Source organism: Carassius auratus, chromosome 50, assembly GCF_003368295.1.
Source record: "Carassius auratus strain Wakin chromosome 50, ASM336829v1, whole genome shotgun sequence".
Lineage (NCBI taxonomy): Eukaryota > Metazoa > Chordata > Actinopteri > Cypriniformes > Cyprinidae > Carassius > Carassius auratus.
In genome coordinates this window covers 17,566,535-17,592,268 of record NC_039292.1, presented here as the reverse complement: position 1 = coordinate 17,592,268, position 25,734 = coordinate 17,566,535, and the positions used below count along the sequence as shown (strand labels likewise).

The following is a 25,734-nucleotide window of genomic DNA, read 5'->3' as shown; positions in this document are numbered from 1 at the left end:
TTTGAATAAAAATGTGTTTAGTTAAGGTTTTAAATTCATTATCTTTTATTATATGCTATAAAGTCTAATATCATAAGCCCCCCATCCCGTCACCCAAGACTGCAGACACCCTTCAATATAGTTGCTACCTCGGGATGAGGGGAGTCATCAAAAAAAAAAAAAAAAAAAACGATATATATATATATATATATATATATATATATATATATATATATATATAGGCTATAAGCTATAATAGAGTACCGGCACCTCTTTTGGGCCACTTAAAGCACTGGGTGGTACTAAGTACCGGTGCGTACCGGCCCACTTAAAGAACTGGATATGACCATGGAAAATATGTATTGCAAAATCATTGCTTTCACGCCGTTTCATCTATGTTTTTTAATTATTTAATTTTGTTTGCAAAACGTAATTTCTTAAAAAAATTATTTTTCTTTATTTGCTTTTGCAATTTTTTATTTTCGTTTGAAATACACACACACACACACACACACACACATTTATATATATATATATATATATATATATATATATATATATATATATATATATATGCATCATACTTTCGTCACAATCCATTTTAATTAATAATAAAATAACCACAATGTCCCATTTAATGAACACAGTTGCACTTCAAGAGTGTTTTTTGTCAGAATGCATTTAATTCAATTGACATCTGACATTCAAATCACTATTGGGTCGCCATTGTAACTAAACCTCCAGAGTAAATCTGAAACATCATCAATACAGAAATCCAAAGCGTGGCTGGAAAACTAAGAGCATTAAACACCTGCTTACAAAAGCTTTTAAGTCGGTCTTAATATGTTTATTTCATCGAACACAATGCCGGGAGACAGTCTGACATGTAAACGAGCACATTTACTGGAGGTCTGGGAGAAGCACTGCTCTACAGAGATGAGTGGTACAGGCACGAGTTATTCTCCTCAGTAGATAGATATATAGTGTCTAGGGTGTTTATCTGAATTCTACACAGACCCAACAGACATGAACAACTGTAAGAAAGAGGTTAATGGAGTGACAGCAATACAGAACGAGTGTGAGGAGAGTGATGTGTGATACAGAGCTCTATATTGTTACACTGATAAGAGTATATATATGTGATACAAGCAGAAGGATGATTTCACACTTTCAATGGTGGCCACACTTACACCAAACATGAGCTCAGTTAAGGTCATGGGGATTCCAGTTTGGTGAAAACGAAGATGAAAAAATAAGGGTCATAGTTCAACCTCAAAAAATAATAAAATAAATAAAAAAAATAATCAGATATTATATTTTGTCACTTTTAAAGACCTTTTCTCTTGAAAACATTTTACTGAGCTTTCCTCCTTTTTCTCCTCAAGTGTTAATTGCTTACTGTATCGGGTCAAGACTTTTTTTTTTTATTGCAGTCCTAGAATAGAATACAACAGAATGGAATAATTCTCAATGGTGATTGTTATACAGTACTAACACAGTATTTATAATTAATAATAAATGTATTACTATAATTATCCAATACATACAGGTGTTTAGATTCAATCAGCTTAAATTAAACTATATTTTTACTGAATTCTTAATCACATTTAATGCAGTCTTGTTGAGTATAAACATTGTTTTTCTCTAAAACATCAAAAGCAAAACAAAAAAAATAGCAATTACAATATGTCATAATTTGGCCATTTTTCTCCAGATTTCTTTAGAATACAATCTCTCTCTCCTCCATGGAACACCAAAAGGATTTATTTAGCAGAAATAACTTGCCAAAAAAGATTATTTTGGTATTTGTTGTAATTTTAATCTAAAAGACAGACAGATTTTTCTATTATAGTAATAAGATTTGTGGGGAAATATGCATAATGGTCATAATGCAAAAAGACAAAAAAAAATAAAAAAATGTAAATAGCCTCAATGCAAAATAAGTTTTTCAATTTTTTGAAATGAACTATGACCTGGGTATGTTATAGTGAGGTTTCACCCAGTTAGTCCTTAGACTCTTGCGCTCTATAATGCTCTGCTTGAACTGGAATATTGAAGCCTGCTACAGAAGATCCGGTTCCTCTTCCTCAACTGAACTCTGAGCAACATGATTGTTTTCACAGCCATCTTCTTGATTGTTAGAATTAACCCAGCTGACATGGTTATTGTAAGGACAAAGAGCTTTATTTAGCAAGTGACGTTGACTTTGCCTAATTGTGGGACATCACTAAAGACGCCATGAACCTTCGGAAACGTCCAAAGCAACCATGGTGAGAAGATTCTGATTCGAGTAGATTCTGTCGGGATGTGTGTGTTGAATGCCGAAGAGTCAACTGGATATCCATGTTTCATTAGTGGGGTCAAAGTGCAAATGTCTTGAGTTGAGTCATCAGTTACTGGCGGCCTCGTCGATGGCATCGGCCACATCTGCGACGCCATCCAGACTTCCTCTCGCACGCCAGATCTTCACTGTGCGGTCACTGCAGGGTGGAGCCAGATAAGAGTCAGAGTGAAGATCAACCAGTGTAGGGCTCCGAAGTGTATTCAAATTTATTATATATAGCCTACTCTCTTGGACCATGTGAGTAAATCATGTGAATTTCTGGTTGGGTGAACTATAACTTCAATAATTTATTTTCTTAATTTTATTATTATTAGTATGAAAATATAAAATCATTTCTTTAATGAAATTTTACTCTAAATGATAAACTAAAACTGCCAGTAGGTGGTGGTAAACGTCTTAATGATTAAGTCATCGAGTCATTAATTCATTCATTTGATTCGTCAAATGGCTGATTCATTCAGGAGTGAAGTAAAGGGTTCTTTATGAATGGTTCATTGAATCATTAGGCTTGTTCGACTTGAAGCGGATCATCGCCATCAGATCGATCGGTGTGTGACATCATCATCATCATCAGACCGATCGGTGTGTGACATCATCATTACCATCAGACCGATCGGTGTGTGACATCATCATCACCATCAGACCGATCGGTGTGTGACATCATTACCATCAGACCGATCGGTGTGTGACATCATCATTACCATCAGACCGATCGGTGTGTGACATCATCATCACCATCAGACCGATCGGTGTGTGACATCATTACCATCAGACCGATCGGTGTGTGACATCATTACCATCAGACCGATCGGTGTGTGACATCATCATTACCATCAGACCGATCGGTGTGTGACATCATCATCACCATCAGACCGATCGGTGTGTGACATCATCATCACCATCAGACTGATCGGTGTGTGACATCATTACCATCAGACCGATCGGTGTGTGACATCATCATCACCATCAGACCGATCGGTGTGTGACATCATCATCACCATCAGAACGATCGGTGTGTGACATCATCATCACCATCAGACCGATCGGTGTGTGACATCATCATCACCATCAGACCGATCGGTGTGTGACATCATCATCTCCATCATAACGATCGGTGTGTGACATCATCATCTCCATCAGACCGATCGGTGTGTGACATCATCATCACCATCAGACCGATCGGTGTGTGACATCATCATCACCATCAGACCGATCGGTGTGTGATATCAAAGAACCACTAGAGCTTTAGAGAGCAGACGACTCTTTGTGCTTTTGAATCGCTCTCGCTGTATTTGATGTCACACACCGTTCGGTCTGTGCAGCGCCACTTCAAAGCCAACGCATATGCCAATGGTTCAACGCGCCAAATGGTTCACCAAATTCGTTCAAAACATGGATTAAGAAATGAAATGCTGCTGTGGGTTGCTCGGAGATGAACAGTTCTGATTTGTCTTTATCTTCTGGTTGGCAAAATTTTGCAAAACAGACAACATTGTGTCTAAAATAACACAATATTAACTTCTTAATGAACTGTTGTATAAATATCACATTTGCACTCGTGTGATATTGCACTTAGCCTACAGCTTGTGTGATATTTATATATGTGTATATATATATATGTGTGTGTATATATGTAAATGCCCATAAAAAAGAGCAATATTGTAAAACAACACAATTAATGCACTATTTATTTGACCACCTATCATATCATTAATTTTCCTTTGTTTCTCTAGAGTATAAGAGGGCTACAAACAGAATTTTAGAGCTTGTAAATTCAGTTCATTTCCTTGTTTTACTCAATTCAAATGATCCATTTAAATGAACTGATTTAAAACTCAGATTGAACAATTCTTGTGCTTCCTTACTTTAAAATGTTCATGGAAGTTTACTCAGGCAATTTACATGCATTCAAATGTTTAGCTTTGTTTATTACCATGAATTACACCATAATGTTGGTGCACATAAATTGAAATGATTAAATATCTTTTTGTTAATTTAGTGCAAAATATATGCAAAGCTAGGTTATTTTTTACTATACTTTTCATGTAGTCTACTTTGCAACAATATCTGTAAAAATTAGGCCCTCTGATTACACAGCAAATGACCCAGTTCTGCTCCAGTATGCACTATTGAGTTCTGAATTTAATCCCGTTTTGATTGATTTCCAGTCGCAGTTTCACGTGTGTGTAATACTCACTCTGATGCAGTAAACAGATGACTGCTGTTGGTAGAGATGCTGTTAATGGGGCTGTCATGGCCTCTGAGTTCTCCCAGCGGACTCAGGGTGTCCGTGTTCCAGAGTTTGAGAACTCCTCCTCTACAGCCGCTCAGCAGGATGGGAAACGCCGGCACCACTCCCAGAGCACAGACCCAGTCACGATGAGCGTTGGGTACCTGCTATAAGCAACAACCAACATGTCAATTCAACAAATCCTGGACAAACACAAACACAGTTTGAGCCCTGATTGATTTACTTTCTGATGAGGTAATTAGCCTCTTCCTGATCTCTTCTTTAGCACTGATTAATCAACTGATTGGCTAAGTGTCCTTGTGGAAGTTACTACATCTGCATTATAATGTTGCTAGAGTGGATCCAGGAAGTAGTACATGGACACTTAAGCCCAGTGTTGGGGTAACATGTAACAGCATGTAACATATGCTGCAGCTGCTTGAGTCTGGATTTCTGCAGAGTTTTTAAAATAAAATTTAAGACAAGACCTATTTTAGACCTGCACAAATAAAATTAATATAGCATAACATTAATATATATTACATGCTGTTACAGAACAAACCCATACACAGTCCTGTTGATTATGCCACAGCATTTTGACTTTGAAATGTTGCGGTGCTCACTTTTGTTTATTTGAATCATAGCCTTTTGAAGTTTAATAATCTATGCATCACATATCTATGTATAATTTCTTACATATATATATATATATATATATATATATATATATATATATATATATATATATTTATATATATATATATATATAAATTAAGTCATATTTCTGAGATAAATTCCTTTTTTTATTTTTTATAAAAGTCAGAATTATGAAATACCGTAAAACGCTGAAATTATAACACAGGTTGAAATTGAGAAAAGTGTGTGAACTTTAAACGAATATACTTAAGTATGAACATAATGTAATATTTCCGGACACTTTATTGCATGTTAACTCGAAATCTATTATAGATTAAATTTATATTAAATGTAATTAGCCAATCTTTATTTATTTTAAATGTAAAATCAAATATTACACAACGGTTAAGATTATAATCAAGTACTTTGAATAAACTTTAGTATTTTAGTGAACATCAAAATAAGTGTACTTTTAAGCATGAAAACAGATTTATAAAGATAATGATTTCTAAATGTTTAATTTAATATTATTACAAAGTGCACTTTTTAAAAGTACGTAAGTGTGTTAAGAAGCATACTGTGTTGAGATAAGTCGAATATGACATACTGTAAAACACATTTAAAAGATTAAAAAGTTAAGTTATGAGATGAGAGTAAAAATGTTGGCATCCTAAGCCAAAACTGAGATGATCCAAATTATGATGTACTAAGTCAAAACTAAGACAAAAAATAGAAATTATGACAAACAAGTCATAATTCTGAATTTAAAAAGTCATAATTATGAGATTAAAAAAAAAAAAGTTTTTCTTACACGATGGAAATGGGCTTCAGTACATCCATATCGCATATCTGTATCACTGCTTTCCTGAACAATGATGTAAAGACACTTAAAATAATCATTAAGATTTTGTTATACTGTTAAAAAAAGAGTTTTTATGGCCTTAAATTTAATCGAAACAACTGAAGACTTTTTAAGGCACTGTAGAAACCCTAATGACTAGGCATATAGTACATAAATCCTGTAGCAGTTCTAGTCAGGTGGTGCTGGGGGAGGTGGAGGGTTTCAGATGAATGACCAGTTTACAGCTGAACATCTCAAATGTTGAGCAAGCCATCTCATCAGTAGCAAAATCAGTAGTATGTAGTAAATTATATGATTTCTAATTCCTAGAAGACAGTATACACACACACATATACATATACATATATATATATATATATATATATATATATATATATATATATATATATATATATATATATATATATATATATATATATGTATATGTGTGTGTGTGTTAATATTTAATGTATTCATGGATCCTGTCATCAGTACATGTGGGTTGTACCTGCAGTAGGTCCTTGCGGGTCAGGTCCCATTTCTTAATGCCGTTGTCTCTGGAGCCACTAAACAGACAATCTCCCTGAACCACCAGGGACTCGATGCCATCATAGTGGGGCGGCTCGAAGTTATGAGTGGGGCTGACACTACCCACAGCACCCTCTGTCACATCAAACATCTGCAGAAACAAATAACACATCTAAATCACATGGGATTCGGCCATCTTTATGGGACCAGCATCAGTATATTACCTAATAGGAAGTAGATAGGTACATGTAAATAATTACTATGATTTCAATAAAACATTGCCACAAATGAGTAAATCATGGGAATTACTGTTTTTCTTAATTTTTCTTAATTGAAATACATTCACTGTTTGTCCCTAAGGTAATAAATCATTGCAATACTTCTGTAGTGGATTTCTTAATCAAATAATAGTATCCTACTCAAAATAACAGTTAATGCTTAACAACTGCTAAAGTCACACTATCTTCTGTGTTCATGTTTTGTCATATCTCAACAGTCTTGTATCTTTTTGGTCTGCCTTGTGCACAGCTGGTGACGGCGTGTGTAATTTTGCATAACATTTGTGTTGGTGTCGGGGATGTGCTGGAAGAGGTTGTGAAGGAGGAGGACAAACAGCCACCTGGAGAGCTTGATGGTGGGGAGAGTCGGAGTGGAGCTGCTTGGCAGGCTGCGCTGACCAATGAGGTGTCTGCACTTCAAGAGGCACCTCTTGACCATGACTATTTATGCCAGGTGAATAATTAAGTGTGGACTATGACCTGCTGCGCTTACATCCAAGTACATTCAACACCACCATTGGTAAACACCCATACAATCAAGAAGGTAAATGAAACACACTTAATGTACCAATGATGTACTGTATTATGGTCTTAACTGACCATAAAAGTACATTAAGTATATTTTATTTACCTTAATAAATACCTAACATATCAAAGTTTTAAACTATATTTAAACATTTCAGTAATTCTAATTCCAGGGTTTAAAATTTTAATAACCTCATAGAATATATATATTTTTTTTTTTTTTTTTTTTACTAAGAATGATACTCAAAATTTATGAAGGCTGAATTTCAGGCTATGTTTTGTAACTACTGGAAAGTGCTAACTAACAACTTTGAAATGGCCACTGATATAAAATATATAGATATAGAAACAAGAACCTTGATGTAGTGATCCTTAGAACCAGTGATAACTAGATCCTGTCCATTTCCAGTCTGATCAACAGTCAAGCACATGACTGGACCCAGATGACCCATCAGTTTCCCTGTACACACAAATCTGAGAAAATAGAAGACACAGAAATAAATAGAAGACAGTGAACCAATTAGACATACAGTATGATGTAGCAAATCAGGGTTTCTGCAGGATTTTAAAGATCAAATCTAAGAAATTTTAAGACCTTTTTAAAGACCTGCACAAATACAGTTTATACCATGTGAGCAGGGGGTACAAGGCAATGTCTATAGTACCATAGTAAACTGTAAAATTACTGCAAATTACACTTTTTACAGTAATTTTACAGTTTAATATGGTACTATAGACATTGCTTTGATTTATAATATGATCAACTTTATATTTCAGCCTTTAAACCACTGTTAAGAAAATGGATGAGTCAAAATAATTAATTATTATACTTAAACAATTATTATCAATAAATTATTATGTCAGTTAATTAAATAACATAAATTATGGGTGTGCGATACTGTAAAAAAAAATTATATCACAATAATATTCTGGGGTTTTATCAATAACGATAATTAGATGATACTGCTGAGTGTGTTATTGTGCCGATATCTAAAGGACTACCGTGGACAGCTGACTCCTGATTTTTTTAAATATTCTTAATATTCTGCATGGTCAGGTCACAGCAGTGATAGAAATGAATAATTTCCAACAAGTTTTATGGCTATTTTTACCTTTAACCCATTTTTTCTAAAAGTGTGCAATCTGTCAAATTCTTGCATTTGGGTTGTTACCAAGCAAATTAAATTGTATTTAAGATGTATTTACACAGTGTTTAATGCAACTCTGAGGGAAATTAAATACTTTAAATTGCAAGTACAAATGCAAAAATAATGTTTTGATATTTTAAACATAAAAATCCCCAACACCAGCGAGCACTTCCGCCAACAACGCCAGCACTTCCTCACCTGCCGTGCACGCCAGTCCCATGGCGAGGCCGGCGCCATACTCTGGTTCTGAGAACTGAGTGGTCTTATCTCAGCAGCAGGGGAATCCCAATTGCCTCCACCCATGCGCCTTCTTCTCCTGGAAGCTCAACCCAGCGGAGGTAAATTATGACATCGGCAACCGTGAGTTATTGGCCATCAAGTTGGCCCTGGAAGAATGGAGGCATTGGCTGGAGGGAGCCAAACACCCCTTTCTGGTTCTCATGGACCACAAGAACCTAGAGTATCTTCAGGTCGCCAAGAGGTTAGATCCGAGACAAGCCCACTGGGCACTATTCTTCACCAGCTTCCACTTTACCATCTTGTATTGCCCAGGGGCAAAGAACGTGAAGGCTGATGCCCTGTCCCAGTGTCACGCTCCCGAAGAAAATCTTGAGGAACTCGAAACCATTGTCCCCGAAAAGGTCATCATCAGCCACATTACCTGGTCTGCCGAGACCCTTCCTCCAATCAACCCTGCTACCAACACCCCGTCGGGTTGCCCACCGGGACACCAGTACATCCCCAGGACACGGCGCACTACCGTCATTCACTCTGCTCACACATCTCTTGGCACTGGTCACCTGTTGCTAAGGGAACGCTTATGGTGGCCCAACATGGCCTCGGATGTCAGAAGGTACGTGAACGGATGTACAGACTGCGCCGTCTCCAAAAGCCCACGCCATCTACCATCAGGCTAGCTCAATCCTCTGCCCATCCCTAATCGCCTGTGGTCACACCTAGGGGTGGATTTTATTACTGATCTTCCTCCTTCAAGAATATACCAGCATTCTTGTCATAGTGGATAGATTTTCTAAGTCATGTCGTCTTCTCCCCCTTAAAGGTCTGCCCACGGCCATGGAAATGGCCAAGTTATTATTTAACCATGTCTTCAGGTACTTGGGCATCCCAGAAGACATCGTCTCAGACAGAGGTCCTCAGTTCATCTCATGGAAGGCATTTCTATTTACTCCTAGGTGTGGCCATCAGTCTGTACTCCGTATACCATCTACAACCAAATGGGCAGACGGAGAGGAAGGTTCAGGAGATTGGATGCTTCCTCCGTACCTTCTGTCACAGCCACCAGAACTCCTGGAACCAGTTCCTTGGGTGGGCCGAGTACGCACAGAACTCCCTGCGACAACATACCACCGGACTCACTCCATTCCAGTGCGTGCTCGGCTACCAACCTCCACTCTTCCCCTGGTCAGGTGAACCCTCGGATGTCCCCGCCATCGACTACTGGTTCCGGGAGAGTTGCATAGGGCCAACTCTAGCAGGCCCTATGCAGGCGCAGAATGACAGCCGACCTTCGGCAATCCGAGGCCCCTACTTACCAACCCGGTCAGAAGGTCTGGCTGTCCACCCGGGGACATCCGCCTGTGCCTGCCCTGCCACAAGCTAAGTCCCAGATTCATTGGCCCATTCACCATCCTTGAGCAGATCAATCCAGTCACATACAAACTACAATTACCACCTGGATACCGGATTCTCCCACTTTCCCTGTGTCTCTCCTGAAACCTCACCATCCTTCTGTTTCTCCCTCCACAGAACCTGGCGAAGCTGAAGCCCCCCCTCCACTCCTCCTTGAAGATGGAGCTGCCTACGAAGTTAGAGACATCCTGGACACCCGGCGTCATGGTGGACGACTTGAATACTTAGTGGACTAGTAAGGATATGGTCCAGAGGAACGTTCATGGGTCCCACACAACGACATCCTGGATCCGAACTTACTAAACACCTTCCACTCCAGTCATCCTAAACACGCCAGGTTCCACCTCCACTCATTCACGACGCACGCCCTCACCTGAATACTAAGCACTTCCACCTGACCCTCATCATCATCCAGTCACCTCTGCACTACAAATACCACACACACACACTCAGTCAGCGTCCGGTCTTGTTCGCAACAAGGTCTTACCTGTATGATAACTCTAAGGACTAACTCTATCTCTACTTACCTCTCTCCAGCGATCTCCTGAAGTCTCCAGCCTTCTCCATGCGTGTGTGTGTGGTACACCTCCCTCCTTTGACGCCCTGCTACTCTACCCTGCTACTACGGATCACTTCATCACTTCCATACTCCATATCACTCTACCCAGCACTACCTGCTACTCTGCTTGTGCCTCAATAAACTGTCCTTCTGTTATTCCTCAGCCTCCCATGGTATTCTGTAACATTTATTGAACTGTTGTATAAAATCAATATCATACTTTTGATTTTTTTTTTATTAAAACGACACTCTTCGTGTGATATTTACTAATTTAAATTATAGAAATATATATAAAGGTGCATCTCAGTAAATTATTCTGTCCTGGAAAAGATCATTTATTTCATTAATTCAACAAAAATTCTGAATCTCGTGTATTCATTAAAATTCAATGCACATAGACTGAAGTAGTTTAAGTCTTTGGTTCTTTTAATTGTGATGATTTTGGCTCACATTTAACAAAAAGCCGGCAATTCACTATCTCAAAAAAATAGAATATGGTGACATACCAATAAGCTAATAAACTCAAAACACCTGCAGAAGTGTAGAAGAAAAAGATGCACAACCAACCGAGAGAACCGTAGCCTTATGAGGATTGTCAAGCAAAATCGATACATATGAGTGAACGTCACAAGGAATGGTCTGAGGCTGGGGTCAAGGCATCAAGAGCCACCACTCACAGACGTGTCAAGGAATTTGGCTAAAGTTGTCGTATTCCTCTTGTTAAGCCACTCCTGAACCACAGAAAACGTTAGAGGTGTCTTACCTGGGCTAAGGAGAAGAAGAAATTGACTGTTTCCCAGTGGTCCAAAGTCCTTTTTTCAGATGAGAGCAAGTTTTATATTTCATTTGGTAAGCAAGGTCTTAGAGTCTGGAGGAATGGTGGAGAAGCTCATAGTCCAAGCTCCAAGTTGCTTGAAGTCCAGTGTTAAGTTTCCAGTCTCTGATGATTTGGGATGCAATGTCATCTGCTGGTGTTGGTCCATTGTGTTTTTTGAAAACCAAAGTCACTGCACCCATTTACCAAGACATTTTAGAGCACTTAATGCTTCCTTGAAGATGCTCATTTCATTTTCCAGCAGGATTTGGCACCTGCCCACACTGCTAAGAGCACCAAAAGTTGGTTAGATGACCAAAGTGTTGATGTGCTTGACTGGCCAGCAAACTCACCAGACCTGAACCCCACAGAGAATCAATGGGGTATTGTCAAAAGGTAAAAGAGAAACAAGAGACCAAAAAATGCAGATGAGCTGAAGGCCACGGTCAAAGAAACCTGGGCTTCCATACAACCTCAGCAGTGCCACAAACTGATCACCTCCAAGCCACGCCGAATTGAGCCAGTAATTAAAGCAAAAGGAGCCCCTACCAAGTATTGAATACATGTACAATAAATGAACATACTTTCCAGAAGGCCAACTGAAGGAGTGGATGCCGATTTGCCATATCCTTCATACTGATATTAATTATTTTACTACATGATTTCTTGTTTGACTTAATCAAGTTATAGCAAGAGTGAAATGTGTAACCTTATGTGTGCTGTATTTCTTTTCCTCAAGATTAATGTCCACATATTATGTGTGTGTATCCAACCGTAATGATAAGACACTCGCCAGTGCTAGAAAGCCTTGAATTTTAGATAAGTTCTCTGTGTACGTGTGTTAGTATCTGTCTGTACAGGGAGAAGCTCAGACAGTCCCAGGACAAACGATCAACTGCCAGTGTCCAGCATATCAGATATACGTCTTTGGAGAGTTTTATCTAGGTTTTGGAACCAATCAGAATATTGTTGACTCATGTATTGACGCAATTAGTATCCTCTGTCAGGGTATAACTGTGGTTGATTTTGTATTGTACTGGGGGCGGCCTGCGAACTCCTTCGAGAGTGTTGAAGCTGACTTCTGCTGATGAAATTGCAAACTATTTTCTTCAAGTAAAATTATTATTATTAATTGAACTCATCTCTGAGTCCTGGTCTTCATTGCGACATATCTGGTCCTTGGGTTTTAACTGTAAATTCCCCTACACAACAATTCACAAAAAATGTTTTTTATATTGGTCTTATGAAGTATTCTAATAAGTTGAGATGGTGAATTGGTGGGTTGTTAAATGTGAAATCACCACAATTAAAAGAACCAAAGACTGAAACTACTTCAGTCTGTGTGCATTGAATTTATTTAATTTCAGTTTCACAATGTGAGTTGAATTACTGAAATGAACTTATCCACGTCATTCTAATTTATTGAGATACACCTGTATACATTTTCTGCCCCCATCGTAAATTATGTGATGATTCTAAGTGCATTTTAATAGACTGATTAATGCATGCAGTGAAAGAAAGCACTCTACATTCACACGCACACTAGTCTAACCTGTTAGACTTCATCACCTAAAGCAGCAGTTCTCAATTCCAGTCCTGGAGATCCCCTGCTCTGCACATTTTGTACGTCTCACTTATCACTTCAGACATTTGTTCTTTTCAAACGTTAAGTGCCCTGCAAAGTGGACATCACAGGATATTCCATCATGGTTCCAGTACAAAATGAACATTTATGTTCCATTCAAAGTGCATTGAAGTGTGCGAGACTTTTATTTATTGTAGTGGTATTTATTTGTAGTTTTCCATGCGTGAAGATCCGTGAATGAATGTTCCAAAGTTAAGTAAACTTCATCAGATTTCCCCTGTTCAGGGAGTACAGAGCAATGAACACTGTGTTGAGACTTTGTCAATGGGAACACAGTTCATACATTGAGCTCACTTCTAACGCCCAACTGCGTTATATCTAAATCAGGTGTGTGGTAACAGAGAGACATAGCAAATGTGCAGAGCAAGGGGTGGACTGGAATTCAGAACCACTGACCTTATGTATGAGTGCACTCCAAAGGTGTATTTTTGTGGTTGCTTTTCACAATATACTCATAATATCTGTACATCCGATCTTTCTGTCCCCAAATTTAAGACCTCTTAAAATCATAATTAATAAAAATTTTAATTTAAATAATTTAACATATTTTTTTTTAACAATTTAAGACTTTTTAAGGCCTTACATTTGATACAACTAAATGTATGACTTTTTAAGGTTTTTTTAAGACTGCGGAAACCCTGATTTATAGCTCTCCAGAGTGGGTGAAGTAAAGGATGCTGGGTTGAACGCATACCGTCTCAGGTCCCACACACGAACAGAGTTGCCTGCAGCAGCATAGAGAACAGTGCCAGACGGGTTCAGAAAGATCTGGTTGACTTGGTTCTCACCAGCCGGGATGGTCACGGTGCGGTTTGTACTGGCTGCACATGTGTCACCAGTGTTCACCAGACCTGACGATCTGAAGGTCACAGAGTGAGAAAATCTAAAAACCAGGACACTAAATGGCCATTTTGATCATTTAATTAGATCATTTAACTAATACAGACAAGAGTGTCCAGACTGGAATCAAAAAGTTTTTATGAACATGGTCCCAGGATCATCTGAACTAATTTGGGGAAGATTGTTCTCAAATTCCAAATTTCAAATGTCAGAAAATCTAGTAAAACTTTAAGACTGAATGTCTTCAATAGTAAATACAATAGTAAAATCACAACTGGACTACCCTAGTGAAAAAGAAGTATGCTTAACTGTAGTAGTGCGCCAAAATGTCGGTAACCAGAAATTGCTATTTCGGCCGAAATAAATTTGTTGCCTAACCTACTAAAGCACATGTAAGGTACCTGATTATATGAAGTATGAAGTACATATAAAGATTTACTTAAGTCTAATTTATGTGGGTCAAAGAGGAATTAAGCTAACTGCATTTAAAATAACTTTAAACTACAAAATGTTTTTCATTTAATTGCAATTAACATGTAATTAAGTGTCTCAAAAATATTATTGGGTATTGGTATTCTATATTTATGTTAGGTTGGCTAGGAACTCACGTGAGTGTCCGGATGCACTTTGCAGAGTCACGGATGTCCCAGACTTTGATGTAGGAGGTGGAAACTGTGAACACCAGACTGGAGCTGTAACGCACAGATACCACATTGTTGGGGTGGCCACCTAGAGACATGATCTCCTGTCCTGTGACCAGGTTCCACACCTTACAAGTCCGGTCTGAAAGAAGAAACGGGCCCAGCTTATAAAAACTTGTTAGACCCATTATTTTTACTAATAAGAACTAAAGAATTTGAGAACTGAAAGTGATAATCTCACAGCATTCTCATTTCATAACTCTCTGCTCTAGGTAGCTCTGGAACTACCCTATTCTGATTCATTACCTCTCTTACTGAAGATATGTTAGGGACTCTTTCAACTGGAAGTGAATGGTGGGTCATTGTCTAACACCAATCAATCAATAAGATGCCCAGAGATGGGGCAAGATGTTTATGGTCTTTTCTGTGTTGGTCAGGTGAGTGGGTAAGATTTCCACCCATTTTGAGTGGGCATCCACAGTTAGTAGAAAGTGTTGTTTGTCAATCTCCACATAATCTATGTAAATGCACTCCCAGGGTGTTGTTGTCCAGGACCATGGATGCATGGGGGTTCTTGGGGGTTGGTTTCACCCCAGCTCACATTGAGTGCACTTACTAAGTTCTAGATGTCTTGTTTGAGCCCCGGCCAACAGAGTTATACTCTTGCAATTGCTTTCATTCTTACTATACTGGGATGACCCTCATGCAGCTCAGATAACAGCCTTTCTCTATAGTTTGTAGGAATGATCACTCTCGAACTCCACTGGATACAGCACTGGTCTGTTTAAAGCTGGTCTTTCCTTTCATGTGTTAATGTGTGACATGACTGGGCCATGCCGACAAAGTTAGGTCAAGCACTTTTGATAGCAAGGGATTTCTCCTAGGTTCAGTGGCAATGTCCATTGCACAGACTGGCAATTTGTCTAGGTGTGAAACCTGACACACAATCTCCTCTTGAGACCTTGGATAGCAAGCAGAGGTTTATGATCAGTTAGCGGGTGGAACTTGTGTCCATACAGATAATGCCATTCCTCTCCTGGTGATCAATCTCTTTTTCTACTGCTTCTTTAAGGACATATGGACCCGGCCTCTGTCAGTAATTTTGCCGTACCTATCTCCAAAGAGTTCTCTGTGTTTTTCAAGGACATCAGAGAGGGAAGTAACGCTCATTGGTGACACATGCCTTAAGCTGAAAATCTCCATCCAGTTTAAGGATATTTTCTGGAGCCAGTTACGCCCCAACAATGGAGATTTGTCTCCTTTTACCACAACCAATGGACGTGACCAATATTGTCCCTTGTAGATGACTGGAACCTTGAGCTCGCCCAGCAAAGGGATTTTGTTCCCTGTGTACGATACCACAGGAATTGAGGTTGGATTCAACCTAAAATCCTTACATTTGTCATTATAAATAGACTCTAGGATCAAAGACAAATAGGCTTCTATGTCTAGTTGAATGCTAACCATTTTGCCATTTAGCTAAAGATCAATGTAAACGTTAGCCGTCTTGTCGTGACCCAAGTAAACAGTAAATAACTCAAACAGTTCATCATCCACTGCACCCAGTGTCTCTGATGTGTTGCCTGGCTTTTGCTGATCTTTTGCTGGAGTCACAGTGTTCTTGTTAGAAGGTTGCTTCTGGGCCCAATTCTTGGTATTGTACTGAGAAAATCCATGTCCTCTGCATTTCTCTTTGGCTCCACCAGCATTCTGCACTTTATGCACACTTGTGTCCTTTATGGTTGTCGGAACACCCAGCTCCTTAGTGTCCTTGTGTGCTAATTATATTGTGAGTGTGAGTTGTTTTTTTTTAAAGCAAGATCCTTTTCTGACAGTTACCTTCTATGATAAACTGACAAATTTGTCCCTGAGAGCATCATCTAGAAATGTTCCAAATTCACATCAACTTCTCACAGGTTCCAAAGCCAGAATGTAGTCAGATATAGTTCTTTCAGGACTTTGGCTGTGTTGGTAAAATATGAAGCATTCTGCAATCAGAATTGGCTTGAGCTTAAAATGATCAGAAAGGGTCTGAGTCATTTCCTGGTATGTTAAAATTGTGATTAAATTGTGACCGTGTGTGAAGTGACGTGTTCCCAAGTTGGTGACCTATACTTATAATTTGTGCTCAGCATTTAACCCATCCAAGTGCACACACACAGTAGTGAACACACACCCGAAGCAGTGTGCAGCCATGTTCTTCAGCGCTCGGGGAGCAGTTGGGCGTTCGGTTCTTGCTCAAGGGTCTCACCTCAGTCGTGGCATTGAGGATGGAAAAGAGGGCTGCTCATTCATTACACCCACCAACAATTCCTGCCAGACCTGAGACTCGAACCAGCAACCTTCAGGTTACAATCCAACTCTCTATTAGGCCACGACTGCCCCCAGTTAAGTCAATTACTTAACTACTTTAACTGGCTCAACTAAACTTTTCAAGAGGCCATAATACACAGGTCTTAAAACATTCAGGAACTCATATTTTTTCCACTATTTATTTGCTTCAATCCTTTGCTCAAATCTATCTGAATAGGTGTCAAAGTCCTCTGTCGTACTGTCAAACTCAGGAACCCATCCTATTGTGGCATTTTTTCTATTTCTTTTTTTATTGCGTCTAGTACTCTTTCTTCTCCTACACACAAATTTCTTTTTAAACTTTGAGGATTCCCAAATTAGGTTTTTAAAGTGCCCCTTATTATGCCATTTCCAATATTGCCTTTCATGCAGTGTGTAATTTAGCTGTATGTGAATGTAAACGATAACCAAAGTTGTAAAGCCGATAAATAAATAACCGACTCTCTATAGCCCAAACAAGTTTTTAGTAACTTGAATCACACTTGACGGATACACTTCACTAGGTAACACATTTGCATAATTCCTGCCTATGTTCTACATTGGAAAGCAGCGAACAACTTGACCCCGCATCCAAACACATAATTTTACTGACTTTACTGCTTCTCTAATCTCGGGGAGCTCAACGCAGGATTCAATTAACGCTTGCTCTTGAAAGATAGCTCAGTACCCTGTTTATTTGTATGAGCTGGCTCCACTGAATCACAAGTATGATAAATAATAGGTTATATTTTCTATCGAGTGTTCAAAATACAGAACTATAGCAATGGGCGTATCGTTTCCGACACACGCTGTACGTGGTAGACCAATCACAACAGACTAGGCCATCTGACCAATCAGAGCAGAGCAGGGCTCACAGAAAGGAGGGTTTTAGAGAGACTGAATCTTGGAACTGCTTTGAATGCTTGTTTGAGAATCGCTGTAATGAGGTGATATTAAATGCATATTTTGAGAAAACAGAAGTGCTTTTTGACCTTGCATGCATGTAATCCTATTGTTGGAGACTCCCAAAACAATATTAGGAACCTTAAAAATGGCATAATAGAGACACTTTAAGTTCAAAGCAAAAACAAAAATAACCCTTTACTGCGGAGCCTCTTTTTACTGCAACATGCTGCCCATTTACGCTCTCTGTTATATTGCATTCTTGCGCCAACTAGCGCTCTACGTACAAGCAAACTACCTTAATAAATTTTTTTGATTTACAAGAACAATCCATTACATAAATAAGCTCTGATTCGTTCAGAACTCCACAGCTTGGGTTCTCTCATACACCAATACATCTTACCACATTACTCCTATTCCACACAGACTACATTTACTCCCCGTTCGCTTCCATATTCAATACAAGATTCTTATCATGACATTCAGGGCCCTCCATGGTCTTTTCCGCTCATATATTTCTGATCTCATTCATATGTACACCACAGTATGTATTTTTTAGGTTCTCTGATTCTGGTCTGTTGTTGGTCCCATGAAACAATCTAGCATTGTTTGGTAGCAGGGCTTTCTGTATCTCTGGAATTCCAATCCCCAAAACATCCATAAGCCCTCAACATTACATAACTGCGAAATCACCCTTAAGACATATATTTTCACTTTATGTTTCTCTGATCCCTAACCTCATGAACTGTTTTCATATCATGTATGTTATCTGTATTGTCTCTTTGCCTGCTGTTGTGTTCACTTGTTATAGTATTGTAAAGCAACCTGGTTGGAAGAGCAGAACAAAATCAAACAAGCATAAACTACTGTTTATAATGAATGTTAAATGGTGTTCTGACCTTTTGACCCGGTGAAGAGGAGGTCATCTGTGGAGTCGACACACAGTACAGCTTTACTGTGACCCTCGGCTATATGAACACACTGCAGAGAACTGCTACGACTGCTCTTCGACACAGGAACAGGGTTGATCACACCTCTGATGCACGTCAAAAAAATCAACAATCAGTAAATTCCTCCATTAAGACTTGGGTATTGAGGCATTGTCTTCTAGCCACACAGTGCAGCAAAAAATGCCATAAAAAAACACCTTTACCCCTTCCTGATTCCCTCTTTAACTGCATATTTATCTCCATATTTCATATAACCAAATTTTTTTGTTAGACAAATGAAAACCAGACAAAACAAAGCATAGTTCTGAAAAAGCCTCCAGATGATCCAGAAGTGTCCTGTCAAAGTTAGACATTTAGTTCTCAAGATAAGCAATAAAAGAGAATATCATGAAGAAGGTGAACCACTTTTTGGCTGTGTAAGATTTTTCCAATTATGAAAGTATGATAGGGCATGCATGCTTGTCAATAAATTCATCCACATGCAGTGAAATAAACATGTATGATGCAGAACTAAATAGAAAAACAAAAGACAAAAATTACAAATTCATATTCACAAACACACACACACAGAGGAATCTGTAATTCAATTAACATATGAGAAATATCTAAATTCAGTGCAAATTAAAGAAACAAAAACACTCATGCAAATAATCAGAGTAGTCAGCATCTTTAAGACAAACACTTCACTTGACCTTAGTTTGCATTGTGTTATGTAAACGCTTGAGAAAATAAATATTAGAACTGAATTTATGTATTACTCTCCAGGTCAGTAGAAGGATTTTACTTGCCGTCGTGTGGTGGAAAACACATTGGCCTGGTCACACCCCCTTAGAGACATTTCATTTTGACATTTTGAGACAGTTATTCGTTCTAAACTACTGTTTATTGACTCCAATGTGAAAAGTTCAAAATCTATGACTTCTCTACTTTCAAAGCCAAGCCAATTTAACATTTTGTGGCCACTTTTTATGTGGACTTCTAATAACACAACTATTGACAATATTCTGAATTAGAAAATGACACGTAAATGCGCTTTTCTGGATTACTGAAAACAATCATTTGTCTAAATTGCAATTTCGACCCCCTTCTGAGTTGTACACAATATGTGATTCTCATTCTTAATAAAGCCATAGTGTGATTATTGCAGTCAATGTAAAGTGGCTGTTGTTTGACATGTTAAGGAAAAATTCAAAGAGTTTTTTTTTTTTTTTTTATCTTATATGCCAAACTTTCGATATACATATCCTGTTTGCAGTATTCATTTTAAGATCCTAAAAACCAGCACAAACAGGCAGAGACTAAATAACTCCAAAAATTGCAGTAGTAACTATCTGCCACTGGGGGGTGCTAGCTCTTACTGTGTGATTTCTTTGGCTTTGCCCTTGTCAGTCAGGGCTTGTCCCTTGTCATAAGTCTTCCTGCGAAACAGAGGGGATGGTTCCGGTACTCTCTTTTGGCCACCTGCTGGAAGTCTGTTGCCAGAGCTGCTACTTTAAGATCCATTTGCAATTTGAAAGACAGAAGCACAAAATAAAACACAAGTACTGAAAAAAAGACACAAAAATAAGATGGGCAGCATGCATAATAAAAGATAGAAATAACTGAACATTTCCTGTTGAACTAAAAATGCTGATTAAACCCAAGAAGTGGGTTTACTACAGCTACTACCACAAAAATGTTTGCAGTACTTCAGTTTTACTTGCAATAAACCCTCGGCAACCATGCAAAACTACTGGCAAATAATTCAGACTACTTAGCAAGCGGTATTTGAAAAAGTTCTGGTACTACTGGCAAATAGTTATTTGACAAACACCTGTAACTACTGACAAACCGATATTTTGAAAATACTCACAACTACTGACAGATATTTTGAAATACAACTACTGACAAACCAATACTTTGAAAATACTCACAACTACTGACAAATATTTTGAAATACAACTACTGACAAACTGATATTTAGAAAATACAACTACTTACAAAGATATTTTTAAAATACTCACAACTACTGACAGATATTTTGAAATACAAATACTGTAAAAACCAATATTTTGAAAATACAACTACTGACAAACAGATATTTTTAAAATACTCACAACCACTGAAAGATATTTTGAAATACAACTACTGACAAACCAATACTTTGAAAATACTCACAACTACTGACAGATATTTTGAAATACAACTACTGACAAACCGATATTTAGAAAATACAACTACTGACAGATATTTTGAAATACAACTATGACAAACCAATACTTTGAAAATACTCACAACCACTGACAGATATTTTGAAATACAACTACTGACAAACCAATACTTTGAAAATACTCACAACTACTGACAGATATTTTGAAATACAACTACTGACAAACCAATATTTAGAAAATACAACTACTGACAGATATTTTGAAATACAACTACTGACAAACCGATATTTTTAAAATACAAATACTGACAGATATTTAAAAAAAAAAACTACTGACAAACCAATACTTTGAAAATACTCACAACTACTGACAGATATTTTGAAATACAACTACTGAAAAACCGATATTTAGAAAATACAACTACTGACAAACAGATATTTTTAAAATACTGTCAAGCAAATATTTATTCTTTTTTATTGTTATTATTGACTGCACTCCCTTGTAACTGTTTATTTGATCTGAATTTGTGGTAATCAGACTGGCAAAAAATGGTTACCAGAAGTGTACAGGACTTCACGTTGGATAAGTAGTCCCTATGGCTTACTATGCTCTTCTTATATAGTTTTTAGTAATCCAAGTTTCAAGATAAATATAAGTTATTATACTAATAGAGTTTGGTCCAATTTATATATATATATATGATATATAAATATAATTATATATATATTTATTTATATATATATATATAATTACTGTAAACTGGAAGTGACCAGATGAGACCAGTCCTAACAAGGCACAAGATTTGGTGAAAAAAATGACATTTTAAAGTAAACATAAAACAGGAGTAGTTAGTTCATGCATGAAGTGAGGTGGTGCAGTGAATAAGTGTTAAGCTTTTAGTTAGCAAGGTTGAGATTACTATATACTTACATGGTACCCATTCTAGAGGACAAGCTTGCAGGAGGTAGCATGTAGTCCCGGTCCCTGACTGTATTTCCAGCCGACTCCAGGTCTCCAGCTACCTCGGATGTCTCAGTCATTGGGTGTAGAGGGACAGAGAAGTCTCTTGCTGGTGTGTCCGGGCCAGAATCACAGTTGTTCACATAGAGCAACTCCATCTGAGTAGTGGTCCTTCTTCGGGCCTTTGCAATAATTGCGAAAAGAAAAAAGACATGCTTAGTTAAGTAAGGAACAGGATACGCAAGGAATCAGTTGTCATTTAGCAAAACTTTCTTTCAAAGTTACTTATTCTTTTCAACTGAGATTAGGTGTTTCGATTAAGGTGACATAGATCCTAGCTCGTGGAACACCCTTTGAAGGGTTTGCACCTAGAGTCTCTTGATTATCAAGCTTTGGGTAAGGTAAAATGAAAGTAACTTGTCCCATACCTTAGTCCTAGATTTAGTCTCGCCACATAACTTCATAAGGTCTGAGGCCAGGGTGCTGAATTGTGGGATAAGACATTGGCTCATTCATTTGAAGGAACAGTAATGAAAATAAACATGTAAGACATATTTGTCATTAGCAAATAAACTTACTTTCCTTCCACTGCAGGACTTGGGGTTGACTCGTCACTACTACTATCATCTCCATTTTCTAATGAGAAAAAAGAAATAAGAGAGTGCATATGTAATTTACACCAGAAGAATTTCTTGGAAGGACTTTTGCAAAATAGTTGAACGGAGGCAAAATCACGCTGACGCTGTTATCTGTGATGTTTAAAAGAGGCTTTTGAGAGTGTGGTAGTAAAAAACAAAAGCAAATGAGGATAAATTAGGCATAGGGCTACCATGCTAGTTTCTTTAGTTGCTGTGAAACGCTGATCCAAACCGGTTTCTGATATCAGCTGTGACCAGAAAGAGGCTATCATCAAAGTTAGTTCAATAAAAGTTGTGGAAAAGAGGAATGAGGGGAACATAAATGGTAAATAAATTCAAAAAGAAGGGGGAAAAAAATAGTCGTACATGGTCTGGAAGAACTGTTTGTTTTTCTGCTGCCAGACTGTGATGTATGCTAATGCTAATAAGTATCATGTTGCTAGCCGGTAGAGGAGGTGTGGACAGATGAACAGAAGCCTCATGCACCTGCGGTCCGGACTGCTGGCCTGTGGTTAGTCGGAAGAGGTAGACCCATGCACTCATTACAGAGAGAGTGTGGCTACTGGTACTCACCCAAGGGCATGTTACCTAGCTCTGTTTCAAATCGGCCAAACAGGGGAACAAAAAAAAAGGCAACAAAGAAATCAAAAATACATTCCCCCACTTGCAAACAAAACCAAATATAACAAATATGAAAGGGATATAAACTAACAAACTGGAGGCCTAATACAATGCTTAATAAAAGATCAGAAATAAAGTCACATGGTATGATGGGATTCGTTGATATATAAGCTAAACCATAGCACAATGTGAATATGGAAAAGATATTCCATTTCCAATGCATTTTCATGATTTTCTAGACTTAAGTATCACAATTTTAAAATGACCTGATATGTCCAGTTGACCAAAGTAATATTGTACTTTACTATTTGCTGTAATCTATTTAGTCTATTTAGGCAACATGCTCTTGGCCTATAATTTGAGGGCAACTCCAATCTGACTGGTTGGGGGCCAAGTGACATTTGGCATTAAAGGGGTGTAAGGATTTGTATCAGTCCACAGTCAAACTGTTTTCAAAGTATCTTGGCTGCTACAGTAAGCGCTAGGACTTTTTATTTTTCCAAAGATTGCTTTGATTATTTGTAGCACTTGCTTGGTCTGCACAACCTTTCATGGGTAAAGATTTCCTGCAGAGTTTAGCTCCAACTCTAATAAAGCACACCTGAAATAGCTAATAAAGTTTTTCCGGACTAAGTCTAGAAACTGTGTGTTTGAGCAGTCTTTAGCTAAACTCTGCAGGTCGTTGGCACTCCAGGAGCAAGACTGGACACCGTAAGGTATCCAGAAACGGTTTGTGCATGTGGTCCAGACAATCTCTTCCTGTCTAAAAAGGAGGTTCTTGGGCAATATAAGCTGCAATGTGGACCAGACTTTATGCTGAGACCTCAAACTCAACACACCATAGAGTTCAGTGTTGTAGTAAAGACTGAGTTGAGTTTTTGAGTCCAAGTCCAGGCTGAGACCTGAGTAAGTTGAGTGCGAGCCAAGACCGAGACCAATGGAGGGTAGAGTTTGAGTCAAGAACTATTCTAAATGCACCCAAATTAAAAACAAGACGAAGACCATGAAAATGTGTCCGAGTCCAATCACGAGTCAAACAACACTGTTAGAGCTCCAGTAGGCAATGATGCTAAACAGATCACACATGCTTATGGTTTCTGTCAGCTTTTGGGCAATATTTGATTCCTTTCAAGGTGGTCTGCAAGAATTAATGTCTTACACAACTCCATGAACAGTCATCAAAGTCTAAACACCTCAACTAGTGGCAGAACTGATCAACTAGTCGGTGCAACTCCTAGACCGGGGTAGCCAATAAGACTAACTGAAGTCCTGTAGACTTCAGTTCCAAACCTGCTACAGCACATATCCTTGTTATTTTAAAGTAATCCTGAAGACACTTGATTGGCTGGTTGAGGCATAACTGACTAGGATTAGAGCTGAACTCTGTATGATTGTAGCCCTCCAGATGCAGTGCTGGCTATTCCTGCCTTAGAGTCTAAAGAAACATTTGTGAATTTTTGCAGAATCACAAAAAAGTCCTGGGTTTCTTATGATTGGTTTAATTGTTCACTATTACGCTTCGACACTGGGGCTGCTGCAGGAGCCGGTGCCAGTGCTTGGCTAGGGCTCATTCTCCAATGACTGATCATCATGATTTTGGCAACAATCCAGGGCTTTTTGTGAGAAAATGCACAGCCTCTTTGAGATTTGGCCCTGGCTCTGGCACCAGCCCCAGTGGAAAAGCAGAATCTGAGCATTCTGGCATGCTAGAGGTGGGGTCTCTGTGGGTCAAGCCCCAGGAAGAGTGTTCCTACCTTGTAGAGCGTTTCCCAACAGCGCATCCAGTTCCGGGTTAAACTCTGCCTTCTCTTTCAGCATGTGAAAGAGCAGCTGGTTTTGAGTGGCACTGTTGATCTCCGTTTGCTTGAGTCGCCCCTCCAACACCTTTATCTGAGATTCCTTCTGAGCAGCCTGTAGACCCTGTAAGCACGCAGTCAGGATGAATGCCAAGTGTGCTAGTGTTTTTATAAGTGAATGAAACCGTGTCTAAGAATAGATATTTTAACATTATAGCTTCTAACACAGATCCCAAAGGAGGGTTACAGGTTTGTGATTGGATACCTTGTTGATGGACATGGACATAAAATGGTCCAATAGGAATCGAGCTTCAGCGAGAGTGCAGGAAGTAATCACAGCCGAAACATCAACAGCATCACCCTCCTCCTACATATCAGCAAGAACAAGTGCTCAATTAATTAATTCAAACTCCATTTAGACTAACTTCAGTGGTTATCATTCGGCATCATTCATATGTGGAAATTAATTTGATATGAATCGGATACATACGGATACACATACGTTTACTGTATGTGCATTAGTTCATGGGTAAAAATTGTGCGAGATGCGATAGTTTCATCTTACAAACCAGATTCCTAAAAAGTTGGGACACTGTACAAATTCTAAATAAAAACAGAATGCAATGATGTGGAAGTTTCAAATTTCAATATTTTATTCAGAATACAACATAGATGACATATCAAATGTTTAAACTGAGAAAATGTATCATTTTAAGGGGAAAATATG

General features: G+C 38.3%; 1 protein-coding gene across 2 annotated transcripts in view; it reads right to left on the bottom strand.

Annotated features, from left to right (window-relative positions):
- Positions 1-641: 641 nt before the first annotated feature.
- The window catches only part of LOC113067206 (kinesin-like protein KIF21A), a 64,737-nt gene continuing 39,644 nt past the window's right edge, over positions 642-25,734 (bottom strand). Inside the window, exons 22-35 of one of the 2 annotated variants that reach the window (XM_026239520.1) lie at positions 25,273-25,374; positions 24,966-25,131; positions 23,164-23,184; positions 22,531-22,588; positions 22,381-22,435; positions 21,923-22,134; positions 20,201-20,332; positions 18,792-18,928; positions 14,626-14,800; positions 13,872-14,036; positions 7,718-7,835; positions 6,539-6,709; positions 4,521-4,720; positions 642-2,459 (exon numbers count right to left, since the gene is read on the bottom strand). In XM_026239520.1, coding sequence (XP_026095305.1) covers positions 2,369-2,459; positions 4,521-4,720; positions 6,539-6,709; positions 7,718-7,835; positions 13,872-14,036; positions 14,626-14,800; positions 18,792-18,928; positions 20,201-20,332; positions 21,923-22,134; positions 22,381-22,435; positions 22,531-22,588; positions 23,164-23,184; positions 24,966-25,131; positions 25,273-25,374 — 1,803 coding nt within the window. In that variant the 3' untranslated portion in view covers positions 642-2,368. The remainder of the gene's footprint in view (positions 2,460-4,520; positions 4,721-6,538; positions 6,710-7,717; positions 7,836-13,871; positions 14,037-14,625; positions 14,801-18,791; positions 18,929-20,200; positions 20,333-21,922; positions 22,135-22,380; positions 22,436-22,530; positions 22,589-23,163; positions 23,185-24,965; positions 25,132-25,272; positions 25,375-25,734) is intronic. The other variant, XM_026239521.1, reaches the window with a different exon arrangement.